The sequence below is a fragment of the Sebastes umbrosus genome, chromosome 14, assembly GCF_015220745.1.
Source record: "Sebastes umbrosus isolate fSebUmb1 chromosome 14, fSebUmb1.pri, whole genome shotgun sequence".
Taxonomy (NCBI): Eukaryota; Metazoa; Chordata; class Actinopteri; order Perciformes; family Sebastidae; genus Sebastes; species Sebastes umbrosus.
Genome location: NC_051282.1, coordinates 31,182,746 through 31,207,897, shown reverse-complemented (window position 1 = coordinate 31,207,897; position 25,152 = coordinate 31,182,746). Strand labels below are relative to the sequence as shown.

The window sequence follows — 25,152 nt, the reverse complement described above, 5'->3', positions numbered from 1 at the left end:
ATGTGTATATATATGTTTTTGTGTTTATTTTGTTCTTTTTTTTTTATTTATTATTGAATTGACGCTTTGGCAATATTGTTCACCTGACAGTCATGATCAATAAAGCAAATTGAATTGAATTGAATTGAGAGAGAGAGAGAGAGAGAGAGAGAGAGAGACAGAGAGAGAGAGAGGTTTCCCTCTTTGCATGCTGCTGCTTTGCTGTGTGCCAATGCGCAAATAGTCCACGCTGTTGGGATAGGTCTCCCCAAATTGAGGCTGCGCGCTCCACACGATCATGCGATTGAACGACGAGCGCGTCATGCTCGTCTTCGTCCTCTCCTGCTCCTCCTCCTCCTCTTCCTCCTCCTGCTTCTGCTCAGATCAGCGATCAGTGGCTCTGCGCTCTGCAATCCCCTGGGATACTGTACCGCCCTCGATGGCTCTGCTATCGGCGCTTCGCTCCCACTGAATGGCTGCTGCCCGGTGCGAGGAGGAAGAGGAGAAGAAGAAGAAGCAGCAGCAGCAGTGGAGAAGAGAGAAGAGAGCTCTGCTGAGTCTCCTGCTCTGTTAACCAACGACTTCCCAGCCAGCCGAGCCAGCCAGCGAGGGGGTGAGTGTGTCTAGTCTGCTGCCGCGGTGTGTGCGAGGCGTCCCGGGGTCGCCTGAGGATTCAGTCGGTGGTGTTGGAGGAGGAAGAGGAGGAGGAGGAGGAAGAGGAGGTCTGTGCCGGTGTCCTCAGTTAGCCACGGGGTTTATGGGTTGATGATACGATACAACTTTATTGTCAGTTTGCACTGAAATTCATGCAGCTCAGTTTGAGAAAAAGTACACATCCAATAGACAGACTGTTATCATAGACAGACAGACAGACAAGTAGGACACATCAGACAAAAACAACAAAACAAAACAATTATTCAGACGCAACCCATTACAGAAATGACCGTCTGTCCTCTGGATGTACATGATGATGAACGGTCCAGTAGATGCGGGACAATTAAAGTTTTTGGAGGGGAGGGGGGGGGGTAAAAGGTCCAAGTTGGAACAGTCCTAAACTTTCGTCTTATCAGCGTCGGTTAAATGGTTCATTCCATGGTGCGTAAACGCGATGCCACTTTTTGTTTTTTGGCACGGCAGCACTTGCGAGCTCCGTTTGTAAAGAGAGCTGTGGAGAGAGCTGTGCCTTGTTGTGCTCCCCCCCCCACCCCCTATCCCCCCTCCGCTCCGTGCCGCACTGGTTCCGTCTGGCTCGCCCTCAGCTGCTGCGTGTCCTGGGATGACCTGTTGATGTCGGTAGAATGGAGAATGGCAGGGGGAGCGATTTCCCCCCCCATCACCACCGACACCGACACATTTAAATAAGATACATTGTAACCGGCGTCAGCAGCTACAACAGCTACCTCGACCTGCTCAGGCAGTAAGTGGAATGTTTGTATCTGTTTTTGGAACCTTGTGTTGATTCTTAACCGCGGAAATGCTGTGACATTGTTGCAAAGTGTGCATGAAGGTGGTGGATGGCGCGCGCTGCCGGGGCCAACCCAAAATATACTGAACAGTTAGCTGCTTTAGCCATTAGCTGCTGCTCCTCTATAGGCCCGCGGAGGAGGAGGAGGGACAGGACTGTCCACCGCTGGGGAGGGAGAGGAGTAGGGCAGCAGACTCTCCACTGCTGGGGAGGGAGAGGGAGACTCCACTGCTGGGGAGGGAGAGGACTGTCCACCGCTTGGGAGGGAGAGGGAGACTCCACTGCTGGGGAGGGACAGGAGAGGAGACTCTCCACTGCTGGGGAGGGAGAGGACTGTCCACCACTGGGGAGGGAGAGCAGAGGAGACTCTCCACTGCTGGGGAGGGAGAGGACTGTCCACCGCTTGGGAGGGAGAGGGAGACTCCACTGCTGGGGAGGGACAGGAGAGGAGACTCTCCACTGCTGGGGAGGGAGACTCTCCACCGCTGGGGAGGGAGAGGAGAGGAGAGCAGACTCTCCCCCACTGGGGAGGAAGAGGGCAGGAGACTCTCCACCACTGGGGAGGGAGAGAGGAGAGGAGAGGAGACTCTCCACTGCTGGGGAGGGAGAGGAGAGGAGACTCCACCACTGGGGAGGGAGAGAGGAGAGGAGAGGAGACTCTCCACTGCTGGGGAGGGAGAGGAGAGGAGACTCCACTGCTGGGGAGGGAGACAGGAGAGGGCAGCAGACTCTGCACCGCTGGGGAGGGAGAGAGGAGAGCAGACTCTCCACTGCTGGGGAGGGAGAGGAGTAGGACTGGGTGATATGGCCTAAAAATAATATTGCGATATTTTTAGGCAATATCGCGATACACGATATATATCGCGATATTTTCAAATATCCTCTAAGCACTTCATAAATGCTCGATTTAACCCTTTGATGCATACAATCACACCAATATGATGATTATTCGCATTATTAGCATATGTCTGCATTAAAACCTTCTTGTTTATATTCATTAGTGGTTTCTGTTGGAACTATTTTAATCCTTCATGCAAAAACAAAACAGTATCCAACTGTATTCACTTTAACCAAATAGTTATCTGGCCATACTTGCTTTATATATTTTGATAAATACATAACACACACACACACACACCGTTTTTAATGGCGTGTACTAAGTGTTAAGTAACGTATTGTTATGTTTACCAGTAAGCTGTTATAACATTGCTGATAATAAAAATGATTATTTTCCCACTAGTGTAGAAAGACTCACCAACCATGAGGTGTAGCCTATAACCAAAGTAGTCTGGTCCACTTCTTCAGGCTGACAGCTTTGGTTCTGTTAGCTGGACATTCATATTTTGGATCAAGTGTCTTAATGAGTCTTTTGAATCCGGGCTTTTCAACTACACTAACATTGCAATGTCGTTTACAGTGGCCGTGATTTCTTTGCATTTTGCACTTTTTTTATCATCTGGGATTGCTTTGGAAAGCGAGGAAGCCAGAGTCATTCTGGTTCTGGGCTGGTTCCGGTTGCTTTGGTCGTGTTCTCGCTACCGTTCTCGCTTTGCCGCTTCAGTTCTTTCGCTTTCTCCGGGCTCCGTCTCTCTCCGCTGCTTCCCTCCATAAACAAAAACACGCTGGCCGAATACGTCACACACTCGCCCAGGAGAGCGGTCTGGATGGAGGCGGAGTCTGTGAGAGGGAGCCGGAGGGAGAGAAGGAAATGCCAAAGCGAGTTTCATGCCGGCGGGGTGGCTTAAAAACATTACATGACAATTTGTAGTAGATGTTCACGTTATATTCATTTTATATACCGCGCGTGGGACAAGCCGCGATACATCGACTATATTCGGCGCGGTGTGTCCCCCTTTAACCGGTATCCTTTACCGTTTAAACATGTCTGCACACAGAGGCACACTACATCAGAAGTTATATTCTGTCTGTTATATAAGAATATTAATAATCAGGCATATGTCTCGACTTGATAGGAGGAGCAGCACAGCAGCCGTGCAGGCAGGCAGGCATGGGCACATGAGAATCAGGAAATGCCTATAGAGGGAATGCATTGTGTGCCAGCTGCACCAATGACTCCACAGTAATCATCACACACACACACACACACACACACACACACACACAGCAGTGTAACTGTTCTCAATGGTAGAACTGGACAAACTGGAAAGTAGTCAGACAGTAGAAGTTCGAGCCGTCCTATCATAACATAACATATCATAACATAAGAGCCCCTTTGAACCTTCTTAAGGCTCACTATGAGAAGTCTTAAGTGTGTTGTGAGTATGTTTGACCTACTTCCCCGCCAGCAGGCTGGTTGCTATATAAGCCACAGGGCGAGTTCACATTGCTGCTATATATTTAATGGAATAAAGACCTGAGATGATCCCTCTCCTCTCTGCAGGGCTCACACCGCCCCTCCTCGGTGTGGCAATGTACGCTTTAACATGTAATAGCTATTCATTAGAGATATCTGCAACGTCATTTTGTCTAGTCAAAACTCTAATTCAAGATATCTGTAATTACGTTTTGATTCGTACGATTCAAACGACTTTTGCCGCAATTCAGTTGCACGATACGAGGAAACTCAGCGATGTGCGATATTGTTCAATATTGCGATATGACTTGCGATAAATAAACAAATATTGAAGTGTGCATATTGGCTATACTTGTCAGCCTGGTTGTCTTTTTAAATTCAGAACCAGATTAGAATATTTTAAATATATCTAGTCCAGGGGTCAGCCAACCTTTACTACCAAAAGAGCCATTTTTGGCCAAAAAATAAATAAAAACAAATCTCTCCGAAAAACATATTTGAGCCTCATAATGAAGGTAATACCGCCTATTAAGTCTAATGCAGAGAGGACTAAAGTGCAAACGAGAGGCGGGACGTTGAAGAATCGTCTTGAGGAGATTTGAAGCTCTTCTCAGAAGGAGCTTCCAGTGTGTTTGTTCTGGAAAATATCTTTCAATTACTTTTTTTGTTGTTTGCTAATTTTTCGCCGCAGAAAGCAAACAAATCTGTCCACGCACTATTTAATTCTCCATTTTCCTCTTAGAATTTTTCTTTATTTGTGGATTTGGAAACCTACTGTAGCTAGAGGGAACTCAAGATGAGCCAACACTGCTGAGGATCGGCAAAATTAGAGGATAAGTGCTGGGCCGTAGACGTACGTAGGCTACGACACACAGTTTAGTTTACTGAAATGGTAAAAACGTATTTTATTATTCAGTGTAAAGGCTATAGGGATGCACCGATCCCACTTCTTCAGTCCCGATAGCGATAGCGATACCTGGGCTTTGGCCCATTGGTATCGGTGCATCCCTGATATAAGGCCTACAACAATGATTAATTAAAGTTAAAATGTTAAAAAATAACCATTATTCATTTCTATATAATTTTTTGTCAAAGCCACTGGAGAGGGGCTAAAGAGCCGCAGGTTGCTGACCCCTGATCTAGGCTAAATGTTGTTTCTAGAGCAGCAAACAGCAAAGTCACCATATGAACTCTATAATATCTAACGCAGCATACGCTCTCGGACGGGTGAACTGGAGATTCAGTTTTCTGTTGTGCTCCTACACTGCAGCTGGAGCACCGCTGCATGCGAGGCACAAATCTTGTCGGTTAACGGTTAATAATCTGTTAACAAGGGTCGGCTATCGGTTAAGAAAATCTTTCAAAATTAGCATCCCTAGTTTCTCTTATGAGTTATTGATCTGGGAAGTTTGAATCTGTGAATATCTAATATCTAAGCAAAAACTTCTGCTGACACTGTTCAGATGCTTTGTTGGGCCGATATCCAATGGGAAGCCTTGATGAGCAACGTCATGACAACAACTCTGACTAGTCAGAATGAGGTTTGAGATATCCGTAAGTGTTATTTAGGATAGTCAGAACTAATGGTGCCTTCAAATGAAACTCATGAGCTTGTGTTTACAACATGGGAAGTCGTGTACACGATATGCTTGGCGTTCAAGTCGTGAGAACACCGCTGCTAAGCAACGGCAATAATAACGTTACTGTCGGCGTCTAGAAGCCACAGAAGCTAACAATTTAGCAAGTTAGCAAATGGGTTACATAATGCAGGAAATGCAAATACGTATTGACAGAGGAGAAAGATGAAGCCGTTGGGAATATCAACATTTTCCTCAGGCATATTATAAAATTGAGAAGAAAACAACAGATGAAAAAATAACTTGCGCCATTTCTGTCAACATGAAAAAACACTTTCCACTTATGAGGTTGTGAATACGACATGAGGGTCACGTTCATATGGGCCCAACTCGTAAACACGGTAAACACAACCCCATTAGAAGGCACCATGGACTACAGAGATCTCGAACTGTCGTTTTGACGTTATAGATATCTGGAATAGGAACTCTGACTAGTCACAATGATGTTATAGATATCTGGAATAAGAACTCTGACTAGTCACAATGATGTTATAGATATCTGGAATAAGAACTCTGACTAGTCACAATGACATTATAGATATCTGGAATAAGAACTCTGACTAGTCACAATGACATTATAGATATCTGGAATAAGAACTCTGACTAGTCACAGTGATGTTATAGATATCTGGAATAAGAACTCTGACTAGTCACAATGACATTATAGATATCTGGAATAGGAACTCTGACTAGTCACAATGATGTTATAGATATCTGGAATAAGAACTCACAATGAGTCACAATGAGGTTATAGATATCTGGAATAAGAACTCTGACTAGTCACAATGATGTTAGAGATATCTGGAATAAGAACTCTGACTAGTCACAATGATGTTATAGATATCTGGAATAAGAACTCTGACTAGTCACAATGATGTTAGAGATATCTGGAATAAGAACTCTGACTAGTCACAATGATGTTATAGATATCTGGAATAAGAACTCTGACTAGTCTCAATGTAATTGTGGATTTCTCTAATGTTAACTCCAGATAGTCAAGCTCAGCTATTAAATGTTAAAACAGCTCGCCATACCTTGGTGCATAAAGACACACACACAGTCACATTCTCTCTCACTGTCCTGGCAAACTGTGCAAACACACCCTGCTCTCAGCCCCCCCCCGTGTTTCTGTGTGTCTTTATGTGCACGCATGTGTGCTTATACTGCGGCTCGCCAAACTGTAAACAAGCAGTATTGTCTAATGTCTGTGTGTGACTCAGTGTGCCTTTTGTGGGTTTGTTTGAGTTTGTGTGTGTGTGTGTGTGCGCATCTGTGTTTTAGTATGAGGGAGATGGAGCTTGAGTGAGACAGAGACAAAGGGAGCATTTCTCTTTTACCCTGGAGCTTGGCGAGGTCCCAAATGAAAGGCTTTGGATATGATGGGGCGGCTCACTCCGGCCCCTCGTCGGTCAGTCGCACCAAAAGTTGGTTGTTGAACGCCTCGCTCGCTCGCTCAGGGTGGGCTTCGATCAGCGTGTTCTCACGGTATCAGAGATTGTTAAGTTCTAAAGCATCCGTGTCAAAATCAGCTTTATGTAGGCCTGTATACTCATCTGTGTATAACACTTCTGACTGGTATTCTGCTTTAAGTATGGCCAATGAAATGCCACCACGTGGGCTTATCAATGGATCTGTTGTAAGGACGCATGATCGGATATCGGGCCTAGGACTGGGACAATACACCGATCTCCAGATTCGATACTATCACCATACTTGGGTGCCGATTCCATTCGATATTATGATTTATTGTGATTTTTGTTAACTTTTTTTAACACTAGACCATGGAGGGAAAAGTTGAATCATACACTTCTAGGGACTTTTATTTTGGAAAATCTCTAAATGAATCCAGTAAAAATGTTTGATTTTCAGCATGTATGTAGTCAGAGATGTCCTGAAGTCAAATATATCAGTCATTGTCAGGAACTATTTATTATCCAGCAACCCAAAAATCAAAGAATAAAGACATTTCCCTCACAGATTAGTGGTATTTTCGTTTTAATTTATAAGAAACACGTAATGTTTTATACTTCTGGTGAATATAATCCAATCAATCTGATTTCCATAGATGTATTTAGTATATACAGTTCCCTTTGTTAACACCTTATTTTGAAAAGTGGACGTAGTCCCAGGTGTCTACTTCCTCTAACTTCTCCAAGGTGGTCTCTAGCTCTCCCGTCAGCTCCGTTCTCTTTATCCATCCATGGTCAGCTCCATCGGGGCCGTTTCAATGCAGAGAACACAAATGTCAGTATCTGGGTGCTCTACAGTCGTAGCGTTGGCCCGTTTGACGATGGAGATGAGAGCGACGGCCCGGCTCGATCGCCACGTTACCGCAATACGATAACTTTTTAGCTCTGCTCTGTCTAGCTCTGCTTTTCCTGTCAATGTGTGAAACCCAAAGTGTTTCCATCCTTTACTGGATGTGTAGTGTTTACCACGCTGGATTTAACATGGGAGGGTGCAGGTCGTATCCACACTGACCCTCCAACGTTTTATACTTTGTGAGGTTTGTTTTGGTTGACGGATACGGAACGGATATGACGTCACATTACTCAGACTACAATAATAAAAGCGGTAACTTCCTTCTTCCTCCTCATAGACTCAGATGAAGCAAATATATCTAATATAATATATATATATAAATATATACAGAGGGCATATAATGATTCTACATGTGAATCCCTGAACTGAAAAGTCGATTCCTCTCTATGCTATTGTGCAGAATGAGGTCATGCATACAAATTCTAAAACATAAAAGAAAAATAACTGGCGTCGCCTCGTATCCTGACACTGAATACACATCTCACAGGAGATGCAACAGCAACATATCCTCAGCACTTCTTTAATGTCACATTCATAATAAAGGAATCTTAGAGAGGGTGCATGTTTGCAGAAGTGAATGGAAACATGCTATGTGCTGTTTGTTTTAGGCCACATAGAATAACACACACCGTCGTGACCCAGTTATCTAAGGACACGGGGGTTTTATAGCTCATACAAGACAAGGAAATAAAAGAAAAAAGGCTTTCACTGAGCCCACTCCTGGCAATAACAACCTCTGCAAGGGCTGAAGTGGCGTATAGGATTAATGCAATGTAGATTATCCGTGGAGGCTTCAATGCAACTTTGTCTCAAATATCTTGTGAGGCTGCCAAAAGCCTTCAGAGGGACTGTGTGAAGAAATATTTGTGGTCAGTTGGATATGCCAGCGGATAGATGCTTATTCAGGACTTGTTTTCTCCAGAATAGAGGTGTTTCATTAGGAATCATTTGGCCTTCTAGTTGAAGTAATAAAAAATATAGACTTAGTATTACTTTGTCTCGGTGAAAGACTGTCGGCCATTTCATGTGAGAGTCTGACATTCCTCACCTGTTTTGTTTTAGGTCTGTTCTCCCTGAGCTCTGTGCCTTTTAACACAGCCATGTTACATTACACCTCCTCCTTCTCTTCCTCCTCCTCCTCCGCCTCCTCCTCCTCACACCAAAGGCCCAGCACAGGATAAAACAGTTTTTGGTCATTGTTGTGAGTGTGAATGGGCCCGCCCAGCTGATCCCACCTGCTGGGGCGGTGACCCCCCACCCGCTCTTTACCAGGGATAAAGTAGTGTAAACAGTGGAAACCCTGTTGAGGAGCAATATATGTGCTGACTCAGTCAAGATATAATCAGCCTGATACTTCCTAGTGAAGTAGAACCTGTGTTTAAAGGAGAGCTTCTGGATTTTTTAGAGGCGTTTTCACACCTGCCTTGTTTAGTTCGGTTGAATGGAACCCTGGAGTTGGATGTTTACCCTCTTGGTGCGGTTCGTTTGGGCAGGTGTGGAACACAGCAATTGCACATCGGGTGCAGCACCAAAAACAAGCGAAACCGAGACCTCCTTGAAGGGGGGGGTCTCGGTTCGCTTCCAAACGAACTGCGGTACGGTTCGGTACGCTTCGTTCGTGGTGAGAACGCGATCCGACCCCCAACTGGAGAAAGCATTGCGCCTTTTTTGGATTAAACCGGCTCCGGTAGCGAGCTGCGCTGTGCACGTCAACACCAGACACCAGACTACATTACTATAAAAGAGCCTACGCTTGCCCTCGCTAATAACATCAGTACTAAACAGGGATACTCATTTTGAAAAATGTTCTTAACCGATAACCGACCCTCATTAACCGACAATATTTGTGCCTTGCATGCAGCGGTGTAGCAGCTGCAGCAGCACAACAGATATTGGTTGACGGGAGTCCCCAGTTCAGCGTCCGGGAGCGTTAACTTAGCAGCTACGGTGCTGCGTGTAGTGTCGTGGACATGCAGCCACTTTCCCAGTAAAAGTCTCCACCGCACATTTAGTTTAGTTTAGCAGGTTGTCAGCTGTGTGTCTGTGTATTTGTGCTACGTTAGCAGCCATAGTATTGCCGGAGGCTTCCTGCTCGCCGCCGCACACGTAGTCTGTGTAACTTTAGTGAGTTTCCAACAGACTGTGTGTGTGTGTGTGTGTGTTGGCGGTGAGTGTGAAGTTGTTGGTGGCGTTCTAGCTGTGAACGTAGGTGTAGCAGTGTGTGTACTTGTTGGTGAATAAATGCTACTAAACTACAACTCCTCCCCATCCGCTCAAGCGAGCCAGAGACCGGAGCTGACTTCCTGTATCCTGCAACTCCTGCTCCACCTCTTAAGGTGGGCTGTTAAGGTGGACCAGCTTTTCTCCTTAAAGAGACGAGCCGCTCAGCTTTTTAATTAATTATTAATATTTCTTTTAACCGATAGCATTAATCGGTTAAAATGCTTAATGTTGGTTAAACGGTTAATTATTAACATCCCTAGTACTAAACAGGTGTAACGTCCGGCTGTGTTGAAGACCACGGACGTACCTGATGGATCTATGGTAATATTTTCGGCTAATGAGCATGTCACAGTTTAGGTCGGGTCAGGCGCTCCACCGGCTCGTCTCTCCAGCACCGTCGGGGAGGTGGAGCGTAAGCGCGTGTGATAGGACACGAAAGATGCTGACGAGAGGGTAACGTCACGCTGCCGTAAAGTGGTATCGGTGCCGTTTTGCGAGTACGAGTACATGAGCACAGTATCGGATCATCCCTACCCTCAATACTGGACCAGTTTAGAAAAGTGTCCCCATTAGTCACTTAGACACAAAGACTTGGTGAAAGTATGGTCCAGGTTGAAATATACCGACGTTATCCTTCAATAGCTAGTGTTATACACAGAGTTTGTGTGTGATGGGGTTTAACTGTCACTTCTTGTAATGGTGTCGTTTCTCTCTCTGTTTCTTCCCTATCCAGACCCTTCGGTGGTGTGCGTAGGCGCACCATGGCCCAGACCCTCCAGATGGCGATCCCAAACTTCGGCAACAACGTATTAGAGTGTCTGAACGAGCAGCGGCTGCAGGGCCTCTACTGCGACGTCTCCGTGGTGGTCAAGGGCCACGCCTTCAAGGTACCAATGAGACGGGGACACTTATTATTGTTTTCATAACGGAAAATTATATTAAAAGCCCAGGCTAAATTAAAAGATGTTAAGGTGTAAGGGTGTAAACGAAGGACCGATTCCAATAATGCTGAACAATAGGATCAATCATTAAGTGTGTAAAAATGCAATAATAGTATAAATAAATATGAATGTTTTTTTAAATGTATAATTGAATGCAGTGTTAATGCCGGAGTAAACCAGATTATTGCACAGCTGAATTATTGTACTGTTAAGTCACAGTTCAAGATATAATAAATTATGGGATTATAAGGGGAAAAAATAATAAATTATTATAATGAGTATTTTCTCATTTTAAGAAGTGCAGAATTAACATGACAGTTTTAAGTGATAAATAAATATAGGTCTAGCTTATATCGCAATAGAAACAATATAGAAAAATATATACAATAGACATTGACAATATATATCATCAAAGTTCACATCAGTATTTTAGGATTAATATTACATGAAATACCTATTAAATAAATGGCTGGGAATAAAACCTTAAATACGGACTAAATTCACCAAGTCTTTAATTAATTTAATTTATACATTATTTTTGTATTTTATTAAAACAGTATTTTGTTATGGCACCAAAACTCAGTTAGAATATTGGCAAATTAAATAATATCCAGCCTTAAATGAATCAGGATATTAATTTATGAAAGTCTCTTGGGGCTCTCTGATTTTAAAAGTAAATATCTGAAATCTGATATTTAATATTCTCTTCTGAGTTCTAACGGGATGCCTTACCCGTCTGCTTTTGTCTCAGGCCCATCGAGCTGTGCTTGCTGCCAGCAGTTCTTATTTCCGGGACCTCTTCAGCGGCAGCGGTGGTGGCGGCGGCGGCGGCAATGAGACGAGCCCGACCGTCGTGGAGCTCCCGTCGGCCGTGCAGCCTCAGAGCTTCCAGCAGATTCTGTCTTTCTGCTACACGGGCCGCCTCAGCATGACGGTGGGGGACCAGTTCCTCCTCATGTACACCGCCGGCTTCCTGCAGATCCAACAGATCATGGAGAAAGGCACCGAGTTCTTCCTCAAGGTGAGGCGGAAATAGTTTCCAGTAGATACTTGGCAAAGTAACACGGTAGCTGGAACGTAGGATCTGAAAAAGTGACAAGAGGGGGTTGAGTTTTCAATGCTTTGAGCAACAACATGTGATTTACATTCAATAAGGTGGCAGAGAACCAGAAACTGGTCAAACCAAAAGGAAAGCATATTATCAAAATTACCGTTTAGGGTTAATTGTAGGACGGGGAAGCTTCACCCATCTTCTGATTCGATACTATCACGATACTTGGGTGGCGATTCGATATGTATTGACATTTTTAAGTATTGCGATTCAATATTGTGATTTTTGTTAACTTTTTTAACATTAGACCATGAAGGGAAAAAGTTGAATCATACACTTCTAGGGACTTTTATTTTGAAAAATCTCTAAAATAATCCAGTAAAAATGTTTGATTTTCAGCATGTACAGACGTAGGCAAAGTTGTTGGTAACGTTCCGTTAAAGAGAGAAAAACCCACAATGGTCACTGAAATAACTTGAAACTGACAAAAGTAATAATAAATAAAAATTTACTGAAAATTAACTAATGAAAATCAGCTGTTGCTTTTGAATTATGGTTCAACAGAATCATTTTAAAAAACAAACTGATGAAACTGGCCTAGACAAAAATGATGGTAGCCCTAGAAAAGATGGAAAATAATTTGACCATAGGGACATGTTAAACTAAGGTGTGTCCTGTAAATAGCATCACAGGTGTCTTCAAACTTGTAATCAGTCAGTCTGCCTATTTAAAGGGTGAAAAGTAGTCACTGTGCTGTTTGGTGTCATGGTGTGTACCACACTGAACATGGACCACAGAAAGCTAAGGAGAGAGTTGTCTCAGGAGATCAGAAAGAACATTATAGACCTTCATGTTAAAGGTAAAGGCTATAAGACCATCTCCAAGCAGCTTGATGTTCCTGTGACTACAGCTGCACATATTATTCAGAGGTTTAAGGTCCACGGGACTGTAGCCAACCTCCCTGGACGTGGCTGCAAGGGGAAAATTGATGACATATTGAAGAGACGGATAATACGAATGGTAACCAAAGAGCCCAGAACAACTTCCAAAGAGATTAGAGGTGAACTCCAAGGTCAAGGTACATCAGTGTCAGATCGCACCATCCGTCACTGTTTGAGCCAAAGTGGACTTAATGGAAGACAACCGAGGAGGACACCAAATCATAAAAAAGCGAGACTGGAATATGCCAAAATGCATATTGACAAGCCACAAAGCTTCTGGGAGAATGTCCTTTGGACAGATGAGACAAAACTGGAGCTTTTTGGCAAGTCACATCAGCTCTATGTTCACAGACGAAGAGATGAAGCATCCAAAGAAAAGAACACTGTACCTAATGTGAAACATGGAGGAGGCTCGGTTATGTTATGGGGCTGCTTTGTTGCATCTGGCACAGGGTGTCTTGAATCTGTGCAGGGTGCAATGAAATCTCAAGACTATCAAGGCATTCTGGAGCGAAATGTGCTGCCCAGTGTCAGAAAGCTTGGTCTCAGTTGCAGGTCATGGGTCCTCCAACAGGATAATGACCCAAAACACAGCTAAAAACACCCAAGAATGGCTAAGAACTAAACATTGGACTATTCTGAAGTGGCCTTCTATGAGCCCTGATCTAAATCCTATTGAACATCTGTGGAAAGAGCTGAAACATGCTGTCTGGAGAAGGCACCCTTCAAACCTGAGACAGCTGGAGCAGTTTGCTCACGAGGAGTGGGCCAACATACCTGTCGACAGGTGCAGAAGTCTCATTGAGAGTTACAGAAATCACTTGATTGCAGTGATTGCCTCAAAAGGTTGTGCAACAAAATATTAAGTTAATGTTACCATCATTTTTGTCTAGGCCAGTTTCATTAGTTTGTTTTTTTAAATGATTCTGCTGAACCATAATTCAAAAACAATATCTGATTTTCATTAGTTAATTTTCAGTGAATTTTTATTTATTATTACTTTATTTCAGTGACCATTGTGGGTTTTTCTCTCTTTAACGGAACGTTACCAACAACTTTGCCTACGTCTGTATGTAGTCAGAGGTGTCCTGAAGTCAAATACATCAGTCATTGTCAGAAATGATTTATTATCCAGCAACCCAAAAATCAAAGAATAAAGACATTTCCCTCACAGATTAGTTTTATTTTTAATCTATAAGGGACATGTAATGTTTTATACTTCTGGTGAATATAATCCAATCAATCTTATTTCCATAGATGTATTTTGTGTATATATAGTTCCCTTTGTTAACACCTTATTTTGAAAAGCGGACGTAGTCCCACGTGTCTACTTCCTCTAACTTCTCCAAGGTGGTCTCTAGCTCTCCCGTCAGCTCCGTTCTCTTTATCCATCCATGGTCAGCTCCATCGGGGCCGTTTGAATGCAGAGAACACAAATGTCAGTATCTGGGTGCTCTGCAGTTGTAGCGTCGGCCCATTTGACCACGGAGATGAGAGCGACACGGTCGGCTCCACCGCCACGTTACCGCGATACGATAACGTTTCCTGTCTGTGACAGAGTTAGCATGCAGCTTTAGCTCTGCTCTGTCTAGCTCTGCTTTTCCTGTCAATGTGTGAAACCCAAAGTGTTTCCATCCTTTACTGGATGTGTAGTGTTTACCACGCTGGATTTAACATGTGAGGATGCAGGTCGTATCCACGACGACCCTCCAACGGTTTATACTTTGTGAGGTTTGTTTTGGTTGATGGATACGGAACGGATATGACGTCACGTTACTCAGACTACAACAATAAGAGCGGTAGCTTCCTTCTACCTCCACATAGACTCAGATGAAGCAGATATATCGATTCTGGCATTAAAAAAATCGCGATATATAGGTGAATCCATTTTCTTCCCACCCCTAGTGATTATGGTTCTGGATAAGGACGGAGGTCATTTCATCATTTACTAAAAACATTAATAATCAAACAGAATGTGAAGGGAATCTGGCCGGTGGTTGTTGAGGTTCCTCGCTGTTGGACTGACCGTCCTACAAGCAAACATCAGTGTGTTCATGTGTGCTGACACAAAGCTGACGTATACCTTCGTTTCTAGGTGTCCTCCCCCAGCTGCGACTCCCAGGGCCTTCACGCTGAGGAGGCGGTACCCTCTGAGCCCCAGAGCCCCGTAACGCAGACCAGTAACGGTGCAGGCCGGCCCGCCTCCTGCCTGACGCCGCTCCCTCTGGTATCACGAGTGAAGACGGAGCAGCCCTCCAGCCAGCCGGAAGCGGCCGCTCCTTACTCGGTGGTCTGCACTCCCGTAGCCAAGCGTCTGTGGGAGGGCGGCAGCAGCCGAGACGGCGGCGGGGTAGGCTCAGGGGGAGGAGGCGGCGCCAGGAAGGCGGCTCGTTATTCCCAGGAGGCGGTGCGGGGCAGCACCATTCAGAGCCCCGGAGCCATCGGACTGGCCATGGGTATGGGCGCCAACGGGACCGGCCTGGCGGGCATGGCTGGCGGCGGCGGCGGCACCAACGGGAGCTCTGCAGCAGGCCTCGGCATGTCAGACGGCGCCAGCCCTGGCACCCTCAGTACCTACGCCAGTGACTCACCCATCAGCTACCATGACGATGAAGAAGAGGAAGAGGGGACAGATGAGTGTGCTGAAGAGCAGTATAGGCAAATCTGCAACATGTATACGATGTACAGCATGCTCAACATGGGAGCTGCAGGTAACGGACACGAGACTGAATAGTACACGTAAACACATAGACATACTGACGTCGCATTGACTCCTGGATCGTACGCCAACATGGGCGCCATATTGGACCAGGCGAGACCGGCCTGTACCGCTATACAAGTGAACGGAGGATAAAACGCACTGTAACATCTACATTTCTGAACCGGTTTCAACGAGTTGTTATTATATTGAAGAGTTTATGATCTACGTGGAGTAGAAAAATAAAGTTTAGCCTCCAGTTACTTAGAATCTGGATATTTAAACTATAATCGCTGCTAGACGCTCAGGAGGCGAGTGTGTACCGTCGGCTGACATGAACTGAATTACTGATGTAGATAGAAAATAATTCATTTATCATTAGGAATTAAAGTTAAAACTCACGTTTGTCAAGTATGACTTTGGCTTATTTTCCTTGTTTAAGGTTAATACTTGTCTAGAGGTCCCTGTATAACATAATATAATATAATATAAAACAATAAAATATAACATAATAATACAATATAATATAACATAATAATATAATATAATATAACATAATGATATAATATAATATAAAACAATATAATATAATATAACACAATATAATATAATATAACATAATAATATAATATAATATAACATAATCATATAATATAATATAAAACAATAAAATATAACATAATAATACAATATAATATAACATAATAATATAATATAATATAACATAATGATATAATATATAAAACAATATAATATAATATAAAACAATATAATATAACATAACATAATCATATAATATAAAACAATATAATATAACAATACAATATAATATAAAATAATATAAAACAATATAATATAACATAATACAATATAATATAATATAACATAATAATATAATATAAAACAATATAATATAACATAATGATACAATATAATATAATATAATATAATATAACATAATAATATAATATAATATAAAACAATATAATATAATATAAAACAATATAATATAACATAATAATATAATATAAGACAATATAATATAACATAATAATATAATATAATATAACATAATAATGTAATATAATATAAAACAATATAATATAACATAATAATATAATATAATATAACATAATAATATAATATAAAACAATATAATATAACATAATAATACAATATAATATAATATACCAATAATATAATATAAAACAATATAATATAACATAATAAAACAATATAATATAATATAACATAATAATATAATATAATATAATATAACATAATAATATATACTATAAAACAATATAATATAACATAATAATATAATATAATGAAATGTCTTCCTCCGTTTTAGCGATCATGCTTTCAGTCTATAGGCTACCGCTAACACTGCTACTGCAATCACTACTATGTACTTACTAATAAGATAAATACATAAATAAATAATGGTAACAATAAATATTAGTATAATATTAGTTATGATGGTGATAATACAGCAATTATATAAAACTAAATAATCTAATAGCGTCATTAATAACCAAGACTAGCCATCAGTTTTATTGTTTACAATATTAGACACATATCGTTTTTATTACGTATCGTACATTTCATGTTTTAACACAATATCATGTTAGAATATAGGAACATCAATAAACTAACATTAGATTATATCGATTGGATAATAATAAGGAACGTTAGCTAGCTCTTATCTGATGTTACAAACGTTTTGTAAAGACGTAACGTTAACTTGAATAGTTGATAATGTGGAAAATGGGATATGATAGTTTTTAATAATTACCTAATAATTGATTGCAGTGACGTTAACGTGAGGTTTCTCCTCGTAGATCATAAACGTTTGAATATAATAAGAACTTGTTGAAATGGGTTGAGAAATGTAGACGTTATAGTGCTTTATATCCAGAAAAACAGCAGCTCCTGCGTTCACTAGTGGAGGGTTACAGGCCAGTCTTGCCTGGTCCAATATGGCGCCCACGTTGACGTATGATCCAGGAGTCAATGCCGTGTCTATGTCTATACGTCTGATGTATTTCTGGTTCTAACTGGCATCGTGCACTGCCTTCTATTGTCTCCGTGTGTAAACAGTGATACAGTTTTACTCTAATTTGGCCGTATTGTTTTTCCTCCAGCAGCCGGTGAGCGTGTCGAGGCTCTACCAGACCACACGGAGACTCGGGGTCGGATGCGAGGCAGAGACCTCACGTGTCTGCCCGCAGAACTCATCGCTCAGATCGGCAACCGCTGTCATCCCAAACTGTACGAGGAAGGAGACCCTGCTGAGAAACTAGAGTTAGTCTCAGGTAAGGTTCCTGTGTTCGTCTTTACTAAAACTCACTTTCAGAGCAGCTGGTAAAATAAACACAATTATTTTTCTAAGGCCTTTAAACATTTGGTAGATATGTGTATATCTATATTAGTATGGAGGACCACAAGAGTCACATAAATTATTTACGTATTTATTATTTAAGTGTCTTTGAGTTCCTGAAAAGCGCTATATAAGTTGAATTTATTATTATTATATAGTAATAAAGCCTTTAATTGATTAATAACTAATTTTACAATAAAAGTAGTATTAATCTATGAATAAATAGACTAAATTACAAAGTAATTATTTGACATTTTAATGGGCAATAAAAAGAAGAATAAATAATAAATAAGGGATTTACAAAAACAATTAACAATTTTAAATTCCATTATTTATTTATGAATTAATTAATGATGTACTTATTGACTGTTTTATGGTGTTTTTGTAAATCCCTTTTTTTTAATTTCAACTATTTATTGATGGATTAATATTTAATTTGTAAATTCTTTTTATAATTCTTCTTTTTATTACCCATTAAAATGTCAAATAATTACTTTGTAATTTAGTCTATTTATTCATAGATTAATAAATACATTTGTAAACAGATTTATTAATGGATATTTTTATTGTACAATTAGTTATTAATCAATTAAATGCTTTATTGCTCATAAAATTGGGGAGGACGGGAGGAAAACCAACCCAGGGCTTTGTGTTATTTTACACTAGTTAGCTACTTATCTCTTCTATCTTTCTTTATTAAACAAAAGAACATAATTAACATTCAGTATAACAATAACTAAAGAGCCAAGGGTATATATATATCACACTAAACAAAATACTCAAACCCACATATAAACCTATAAAGTGTCTTAATAGCCTTTTTCTTTAAATTAGAAAGTGGTTTCACATTTTGCTCAACAAAAAAAATAAATAAAAAAGGTATTGTTAAATTTAAATGTATGAATAAAAGATTAAAAGAAAACATATCAAATTGAATAGTGTCTTTAAAGATATGATCAATGCCGTAATGATACCGATATTTGGTAATGGTTCATTTCAGCCAATTACTCTCTTTTAATGTTTTGATATGAACCTCCTCTTGGCTCTGTGCATCGGCCTCCACTGAGGTATACACATGTTTCAAGGAAGCTGTCCTCAAATGACCTGACTTGGCATGCGGATCACGTGGCAGCACTACACATCTGACTCAGTGTGTTTATGTCAAGGACATCCTGTGACAACGTCTGCGTTACCTTACAGGGCCGGGTTACATACCTCTCAGTATAGCGTGTGACTGAGAGAGACGTGAATAAAGAAAAGAAGTGCATTGTGCACACCATGTTAACCCATTGGTGCCCGCATCTTAGATTTTATTTTTCTTTGGTGGAAGTGTTCTCTGGGCTTTTTTGTAATTAGTATTTTATAGATTTTTATCAACAAATCAAATAACTCCTATATGCAAAATAATATTAATATAAAAATAAAAAAATCATTAATTAATTTAAAAAATATCTACAAAATCCCAACACAAAAAAAATACAAAAAAGGACAAAATATGATTTTGTTTTGTTATTAGTATTTTTTACATGAACATTGTCACATTTTGGTCAACAAATCAAATAACTCCTAAATGAAATTTAATATTATAAAAATAATGAATTCATTTAAAAAATATCTACAAAATCATAACACACAAATAAAATACAAAAAAGGACAAAATCAGATTTTTATATTTTGTTATTAGTATTTTATAATTTTTTTTACATGAACATTGTCACATAGTGGTCAACAAATCAAATAACTCCTATATGCAAAATAATATTTATATTAAAATGTTAAAATATATATATATATATATAATTAAAACAATATCTACAAAATCATAACGAATAAAAAAAAAAGGACAAAATCACATTTTTGTCAACAAATCAGATAACTCCTGTATGAAAAATAATATTTATATAAAAATAAAAAAAATAATGAATTCATTTAAAAAATATCTACAAAATCATAACACAAATAAAATACAAAAAAGGACAAAATCTGATTTTTTTATTTTATTATTAGTATTTTATAGCTTTTTTTTTTACATGAACATTGTCACATTTTGGTCAACAAATCAAATAACTCCTATATGCAAAATAACATTAATATAAAGATTACAAAATAATAATGAATTAATCAAAAGAAATATCTACAAAATCATAACAAAACTAAAATACAAAAAAAGGAAAAATTCTGTTTATTTTGTTATTAGTATTTTATAGCTTATTTTTACATGAACATTGTCAAATTTTGGTCAACAAATCAAATAACTCCTATATGCAAAATAATATTCATATAAAAATAAAAAATAAATTAAAAATAAATTAAAAGAAACATCTACAAAATCATAAAACAAATAAAATACAAAAAAGGACAAAATCTGATTTTTTTGTTATTAGAAATATGTAGAATTGTTACATGGACATTGTCACATTTTGGCGAGGAAAAACTGGCATGGCCATCTCCAAAGGGGTCTCTTGACCTCTGACCTCCAGATCAGTGAATGTAAATGGGTTCTATAGGTACCCACGAGTCTCCCCTTTACAGACATGCCCACTTTATGATCATCACATGCAGTTTGGGGCAAGTCATAGTCAAGTCAGCACACTGACACACTGACAGCTGTTGTTGCCTGTTGGGCTGCAGCTTGCCATGTTATGATTGGAGCATATTGTTTTATGCTAAATGCAGTACCTGTGAGGGTTTCTGGATCAATATCTGTCATTGATTTGTGTTGTTAATTGATTTCCAATAATAAATGTATACATACATTTACATAAAGCAGCATATATGTGTACTCCTATGTTGATAAGAGGATTAAATACTTGACAAATCTCCCTTTAAGGTACAATTTGAACAGATAAAAAATGTGCGATTGATTGCACGTTTAAATGTATTGACAGCCCTTGTTAATATTAAAAGGAATCTCATTTATTTAAGATGGTAGAGAGTCTAGACTATGGCGTGTAACTAAAGCACAGCCTCTTCGCTCGCCGCCTACAGCTGCTGTAATGTTTGATATGAATCAGACTTTCCACTCGATGAACAAATACCAGTATATGAAAGTGAAGCTCTGAGTCGTTACTGTATACGACCCACACAATCTGAACGTGAACCGTCGACCCGTCGTAAAGCGAGACAATAAATGAGTCATAAAACGTTGATGAAGTGCTGATGGCTTTTGTTGCATGTGTGTGTTCTTTGCAGGTACTTCTGTGTATATATCGCGAGCCCAGCTAATGAACTGTCATGTGAGCGCGGGGACCAGACACAAGGTGCTGCTGAGGAGGCTGCTGGCTGCCTTCTTTGACAGGTCTGTTCCTCCCCGTCTGGATCTATTTTCTGCAAGTGTTTCATGTAATGTTAGCAAAAGCTTCGTTTTAATATAGAGATTAATGTATTTTTTTTTCATTAGAGGGATGTTACAACTATTTTTGTTTCCCTCTGTTCTGTGTTGTGTGTCTTATTTCAGGAATACTCTGGCCAACAGCTGTGGGACAGGCATCCGCTCGTCCACCAATGACCCGAGCCGCAAGCCCCTGGACAACAGAGTTCTGCACGCGGTCAAATGTGAGCGGACGTGTTTTTTCAGTCTGTTGGTGTTCGCCCACAAGCATGCAAACTATTTGCTTGTGATGTTGATAGAGGGGGGGGGGATGTACATGCATTCATGTTTTACATAAACATATAAATTAAGGCTGTCAAAACTGGCCAAAATTGACGTTCAAATATTTGCTGGAGGGAGATCGACTGAAAGTGCGCTCAAGGCAGACAACCGTGGTAGTGCTGCTTTTTTTCACAATCAAATATTAATTTTCATATGTATTAAAATTTTGAATATTCAGCCCTAATATACATGCATGTTGCTGAATTTAATGATTGCATGTCAGTGCAAATGGGAGACAATACTGCACCCTGTGATGATCATTTAGGTAATAATCCACAGTGACCACTAGAGGGCAACATTCACCTGTGTTCACATGCAGTATGTGTGTGTGTGTGTGTGGCGTGTCTATAACCAGGTGATTTATACTGTATATAGGTTTATGAAAGAAGAGTAACTTGTGTTTGATAGCTCAGTAAAGTTTGGGTTCACTTTGTGAAGATGAACAAACTTCCCTACATCTTATAAGAGATGGGCCGCTCCATTTACAGTTCACATTTACAAATCAGTGTCTGGGCCTCGTGATCATTTCTTTAAAACGTCCTCACTTAGAGAACAGTATTTACCAACATCAGCTGAGGTTGTGCATAAATGTAGTTTTTAATTTTTAAAGGTTTAAACCAGTGGTCAGCAACCTGCAGCTCTTCAGCTCCTCTCCAGCGGCTCCCTGTGGGTCTTTAAAAATGGAAATGAATAACTGTTTTTTGTTTACATTTTCATTTTTATTCATCATTGTTGTAGGTCTATGGTACGATGGTACGACGGAGTATTACAGCCACATTGAGGGAAAAAAATACATCTGAGATTTCGAGAATAAAGTCATAATATTATAAAGTAGTAATTTTACGTGTTATTTTCTTTTTTTCCCGTAAAGTTATGACTTTATTCTGTAAATCTCAGATGTTTTTTTCCCTCAATGTGGCCCTAATACTCCGTAGTACATTGTCTCTTTGGCCCTCACTGCATTAGACTTATATACTATATGCTTAGACTATAAACTGTGTTACCTTCATCACAATGATCACATGTTTTGCGGCTCCAGACAGATTTCTTTTTTTGCCTAAAATGTCTCTTTTGGTAGTAAAGGTTGGCTGAACGCTGGTTTAAAGGACCAGTGTGTAACATTTCAGAGGATCTTTTAGCAGAAATAGAATATAATATTCATAACTTATGTTTGCATTAGTTTATAATCACCTGATAATAAGAGTCGCTGTGTTTTCGTTACCTTAGAATGAGCTGTTCATATCTACATAGAGAGAGGGGGGTCCTCTTCACGGAGTCCGCCAGGTTTCTACAGTAGCCCAGAACGGACAGACCAAACAGCGGCTCTGCGTTTCCATTTGTGTACTTCCGTACTTAAACACTTGATATTTTGAGAGCATAAGTGAGTTCACACTGAGAAGTAAAGAGGTAAAATGCAGCGTACTCTAAGTACCTGGCTGTCGACACTTCTCATCGTCAAATATTCCGATGTATTGCGATATATCGACACCATAAAAACGTTCCCCCTGACGAGTGTTTCTGTTGTTGATCTTCCTGTCCGCTTCATGCTTCACTACTTCTTATCTAGTGTTGGAGTTCACATCATGAGAAAGGTGAAAGGTGAAATCAGCCTAACTGTGTTTATTTTTTTCAGTTTATTGCCAGAACTTCGCCACCAGCTTCAAAGAGAGCGAGATGAACGCCATCGCGGCCGACATGTGCACCAATGCCCGACGCGTGGTCCGCAAGAGCTGGATCCCCAAGCTGAAGCTCCTGATGGCCGAGAGCGACGCCTACACCGCTTTCCTCCCCGACGGCGTCAAGATGGAGGACGACGCCCTGGGGGGGGCGGACCCGGCCTTCGACCCAGCCTCTTTGGAGGCGGCGGGCGGCGCCGGCATGGAGTCGGGCGGCTCCTCAGGTGAATCGCTACCGGGCGTGGGCGGGGACGGAGGACCGTTATTTTGAACATTGTGTGTTTGGGGAAAGGTTGAAATGTTGGTGACACCAGTATTCCCCCCCCCACGCCACCCCTCGTTGTGCTTGCCTCCTCACTCTTCGGCCCACGCTGATCTCTCACACTGCTCGGGTCAACCGTCGTCGTCGCCCTGATGTAACCGGGACATGAAAACTTTTAATTTCCGCTTTATGACTGTACAAGTTGAGGAACGGGAGTGAGTGAGAGGGTTTTCTCCTAACCGCCCTCGGCCTCCCCTCGTCTCTTTAAGGTGTGTGAGCGCATCCACTGTTGCATATTAAATACATTCCCTGAAGTGCAGGTGATGGAGGAAGGGAGCTGCTAGTGCAGCCTGAGGAGGAAGAGACGGCTGGAAGGCGGCGAGCAGGGTCTGAAATTAACGCTTTTCACTTCCTGCCACTGTGGCGTTTTTTTAAATTGTTTTTTATCTGCCACTTTTGAAATCTCTACGCTAAATGAAGGAATAATATTTTAGATCTGATGTCATTCAATGTTCGATATATTTCACATTAAAACACATTGGTAACACTTCATGGTAACGAGGTGATAATTAGCAAGTAACCTATTTGAAATATCTTTGGAATTACTGCCAAATTACCCCAATATTTACCTCAATTTATCAAAAATTACTTTATTATAAACATTATTTAATAATTATATTCTGCTATTTCACAATAGCTGGTAATTTATTTAATACATTTCCAGGAAAAGAATACAAAGTTAATTGCTTTATTTCCATGTTTGCTGATAAATAGATGATGATACATGTCTTAAAAATCTCCCTGAATCATGACATTAGCTTCCAGGTTACATTTGTGTAGACAATAAGTCACCCAATGGTGATCAGAAGTGTCTTCTATTAGTTTTCCACCTCCGATGAAGAGCATTTTAACCGTTAGATGATATTTTAGCATATAGTTAATAAATAATGTTTATAATAAAGTAATTTTAAATACTTTTTGAGGTAAATATTGGGTTCATTTGGCAGTAATTCCAAAGACATTTCAAATAGGTTACTTGCTAATTATCACTTAGTTACCATGAGATTTGTGGACCTGTAAAATGAAGTGTTACCAAAACATTATATACATGGTAAATTACAGTGTTCGAGTTACACCGTAGCTTCTGGGGGAGCCCTATTTTTCGAAGGGAGGGAGGGTACTGTACACAGTACTATGTTAATGTCATCTATAGTGGTTATTAGCCTAAAAAAAAACACAATTCAAATGATTATGATTATTTAAATATTTGCTTTGATTAAACAAAATCTTGGTAAGTTGTTATGAAGTTGAACAGGTCATAATTCTCTCTAATATCTATTTTATGTTGATGTGAAAACATCTTCAAACAACTGGATTTATTCAAGTTTCTCACCAAAAATCGTAATTTTACGAGATCATCATGATAACGTTATAATTTACCTTCACCCAATTGTAATTTTTACTGAGCAGAGCTTGAACGCCTCATACTAATAACTCGATGGCACCTCCGTTAACGTTGGTAGCTCCACTATTTAGCCAGTCAGGACTGTGCTGCTAACGGCTGCTAACAGCTAACGTTACTAACTCCTCCTGACGATTACAACAAGG

At 40.3% G+C, this 25,152-nt stretch overlaps 1 protein-coding gene across 3 annotated transcripts; it reads left to right on the top strand.

The window, feature by feature from the left end:
* The first annotated feature begins 318 nt into the window (after positions 1-318).
* On the top strand, positions 319-24,230 carry LOC119502088 (nucleus accumbens-associated protein 1). 3 transcript variants are annotated; one of them, XM_037792943.1, is made up of 8 exons: positions 319-592; positions 10,674-10,827; positions 11,633-11,902; positions 14,969-15,584; positions 17,719-17,889; positions 21,147-21,252; positions 21,412-21,509; positions 23,240-24,230. In XM_037792943.1, the coding sequence occupies exons 2-8, from the start codon at positions 10,702-10,704 to the stop codon at positions 23,551-23,553; spliced, it is 1,701 nt and encodes a 566-aa protein (XP_037648871.1). In that variant the 5' UTR covers positions 319-592; positions 10,674-10,701; the 3' UTR covers positions 23,554-24,230. The 3 variants fall into 3 exon arrangements, with proteins under 3 accessions (XP_037648871.1, XP_037648873.1, XP_037648872.1); XM_037792945.1 differs by having other exon boundaries at positions 321-592; positions 17,722-17,889; XM_037792944.1 differs by lacking the exon at positions 319-592 and adding an exon at positions 1,178-1,396.
* Positions 24,231-25,152: the final 922 nt, after the last annotated feature.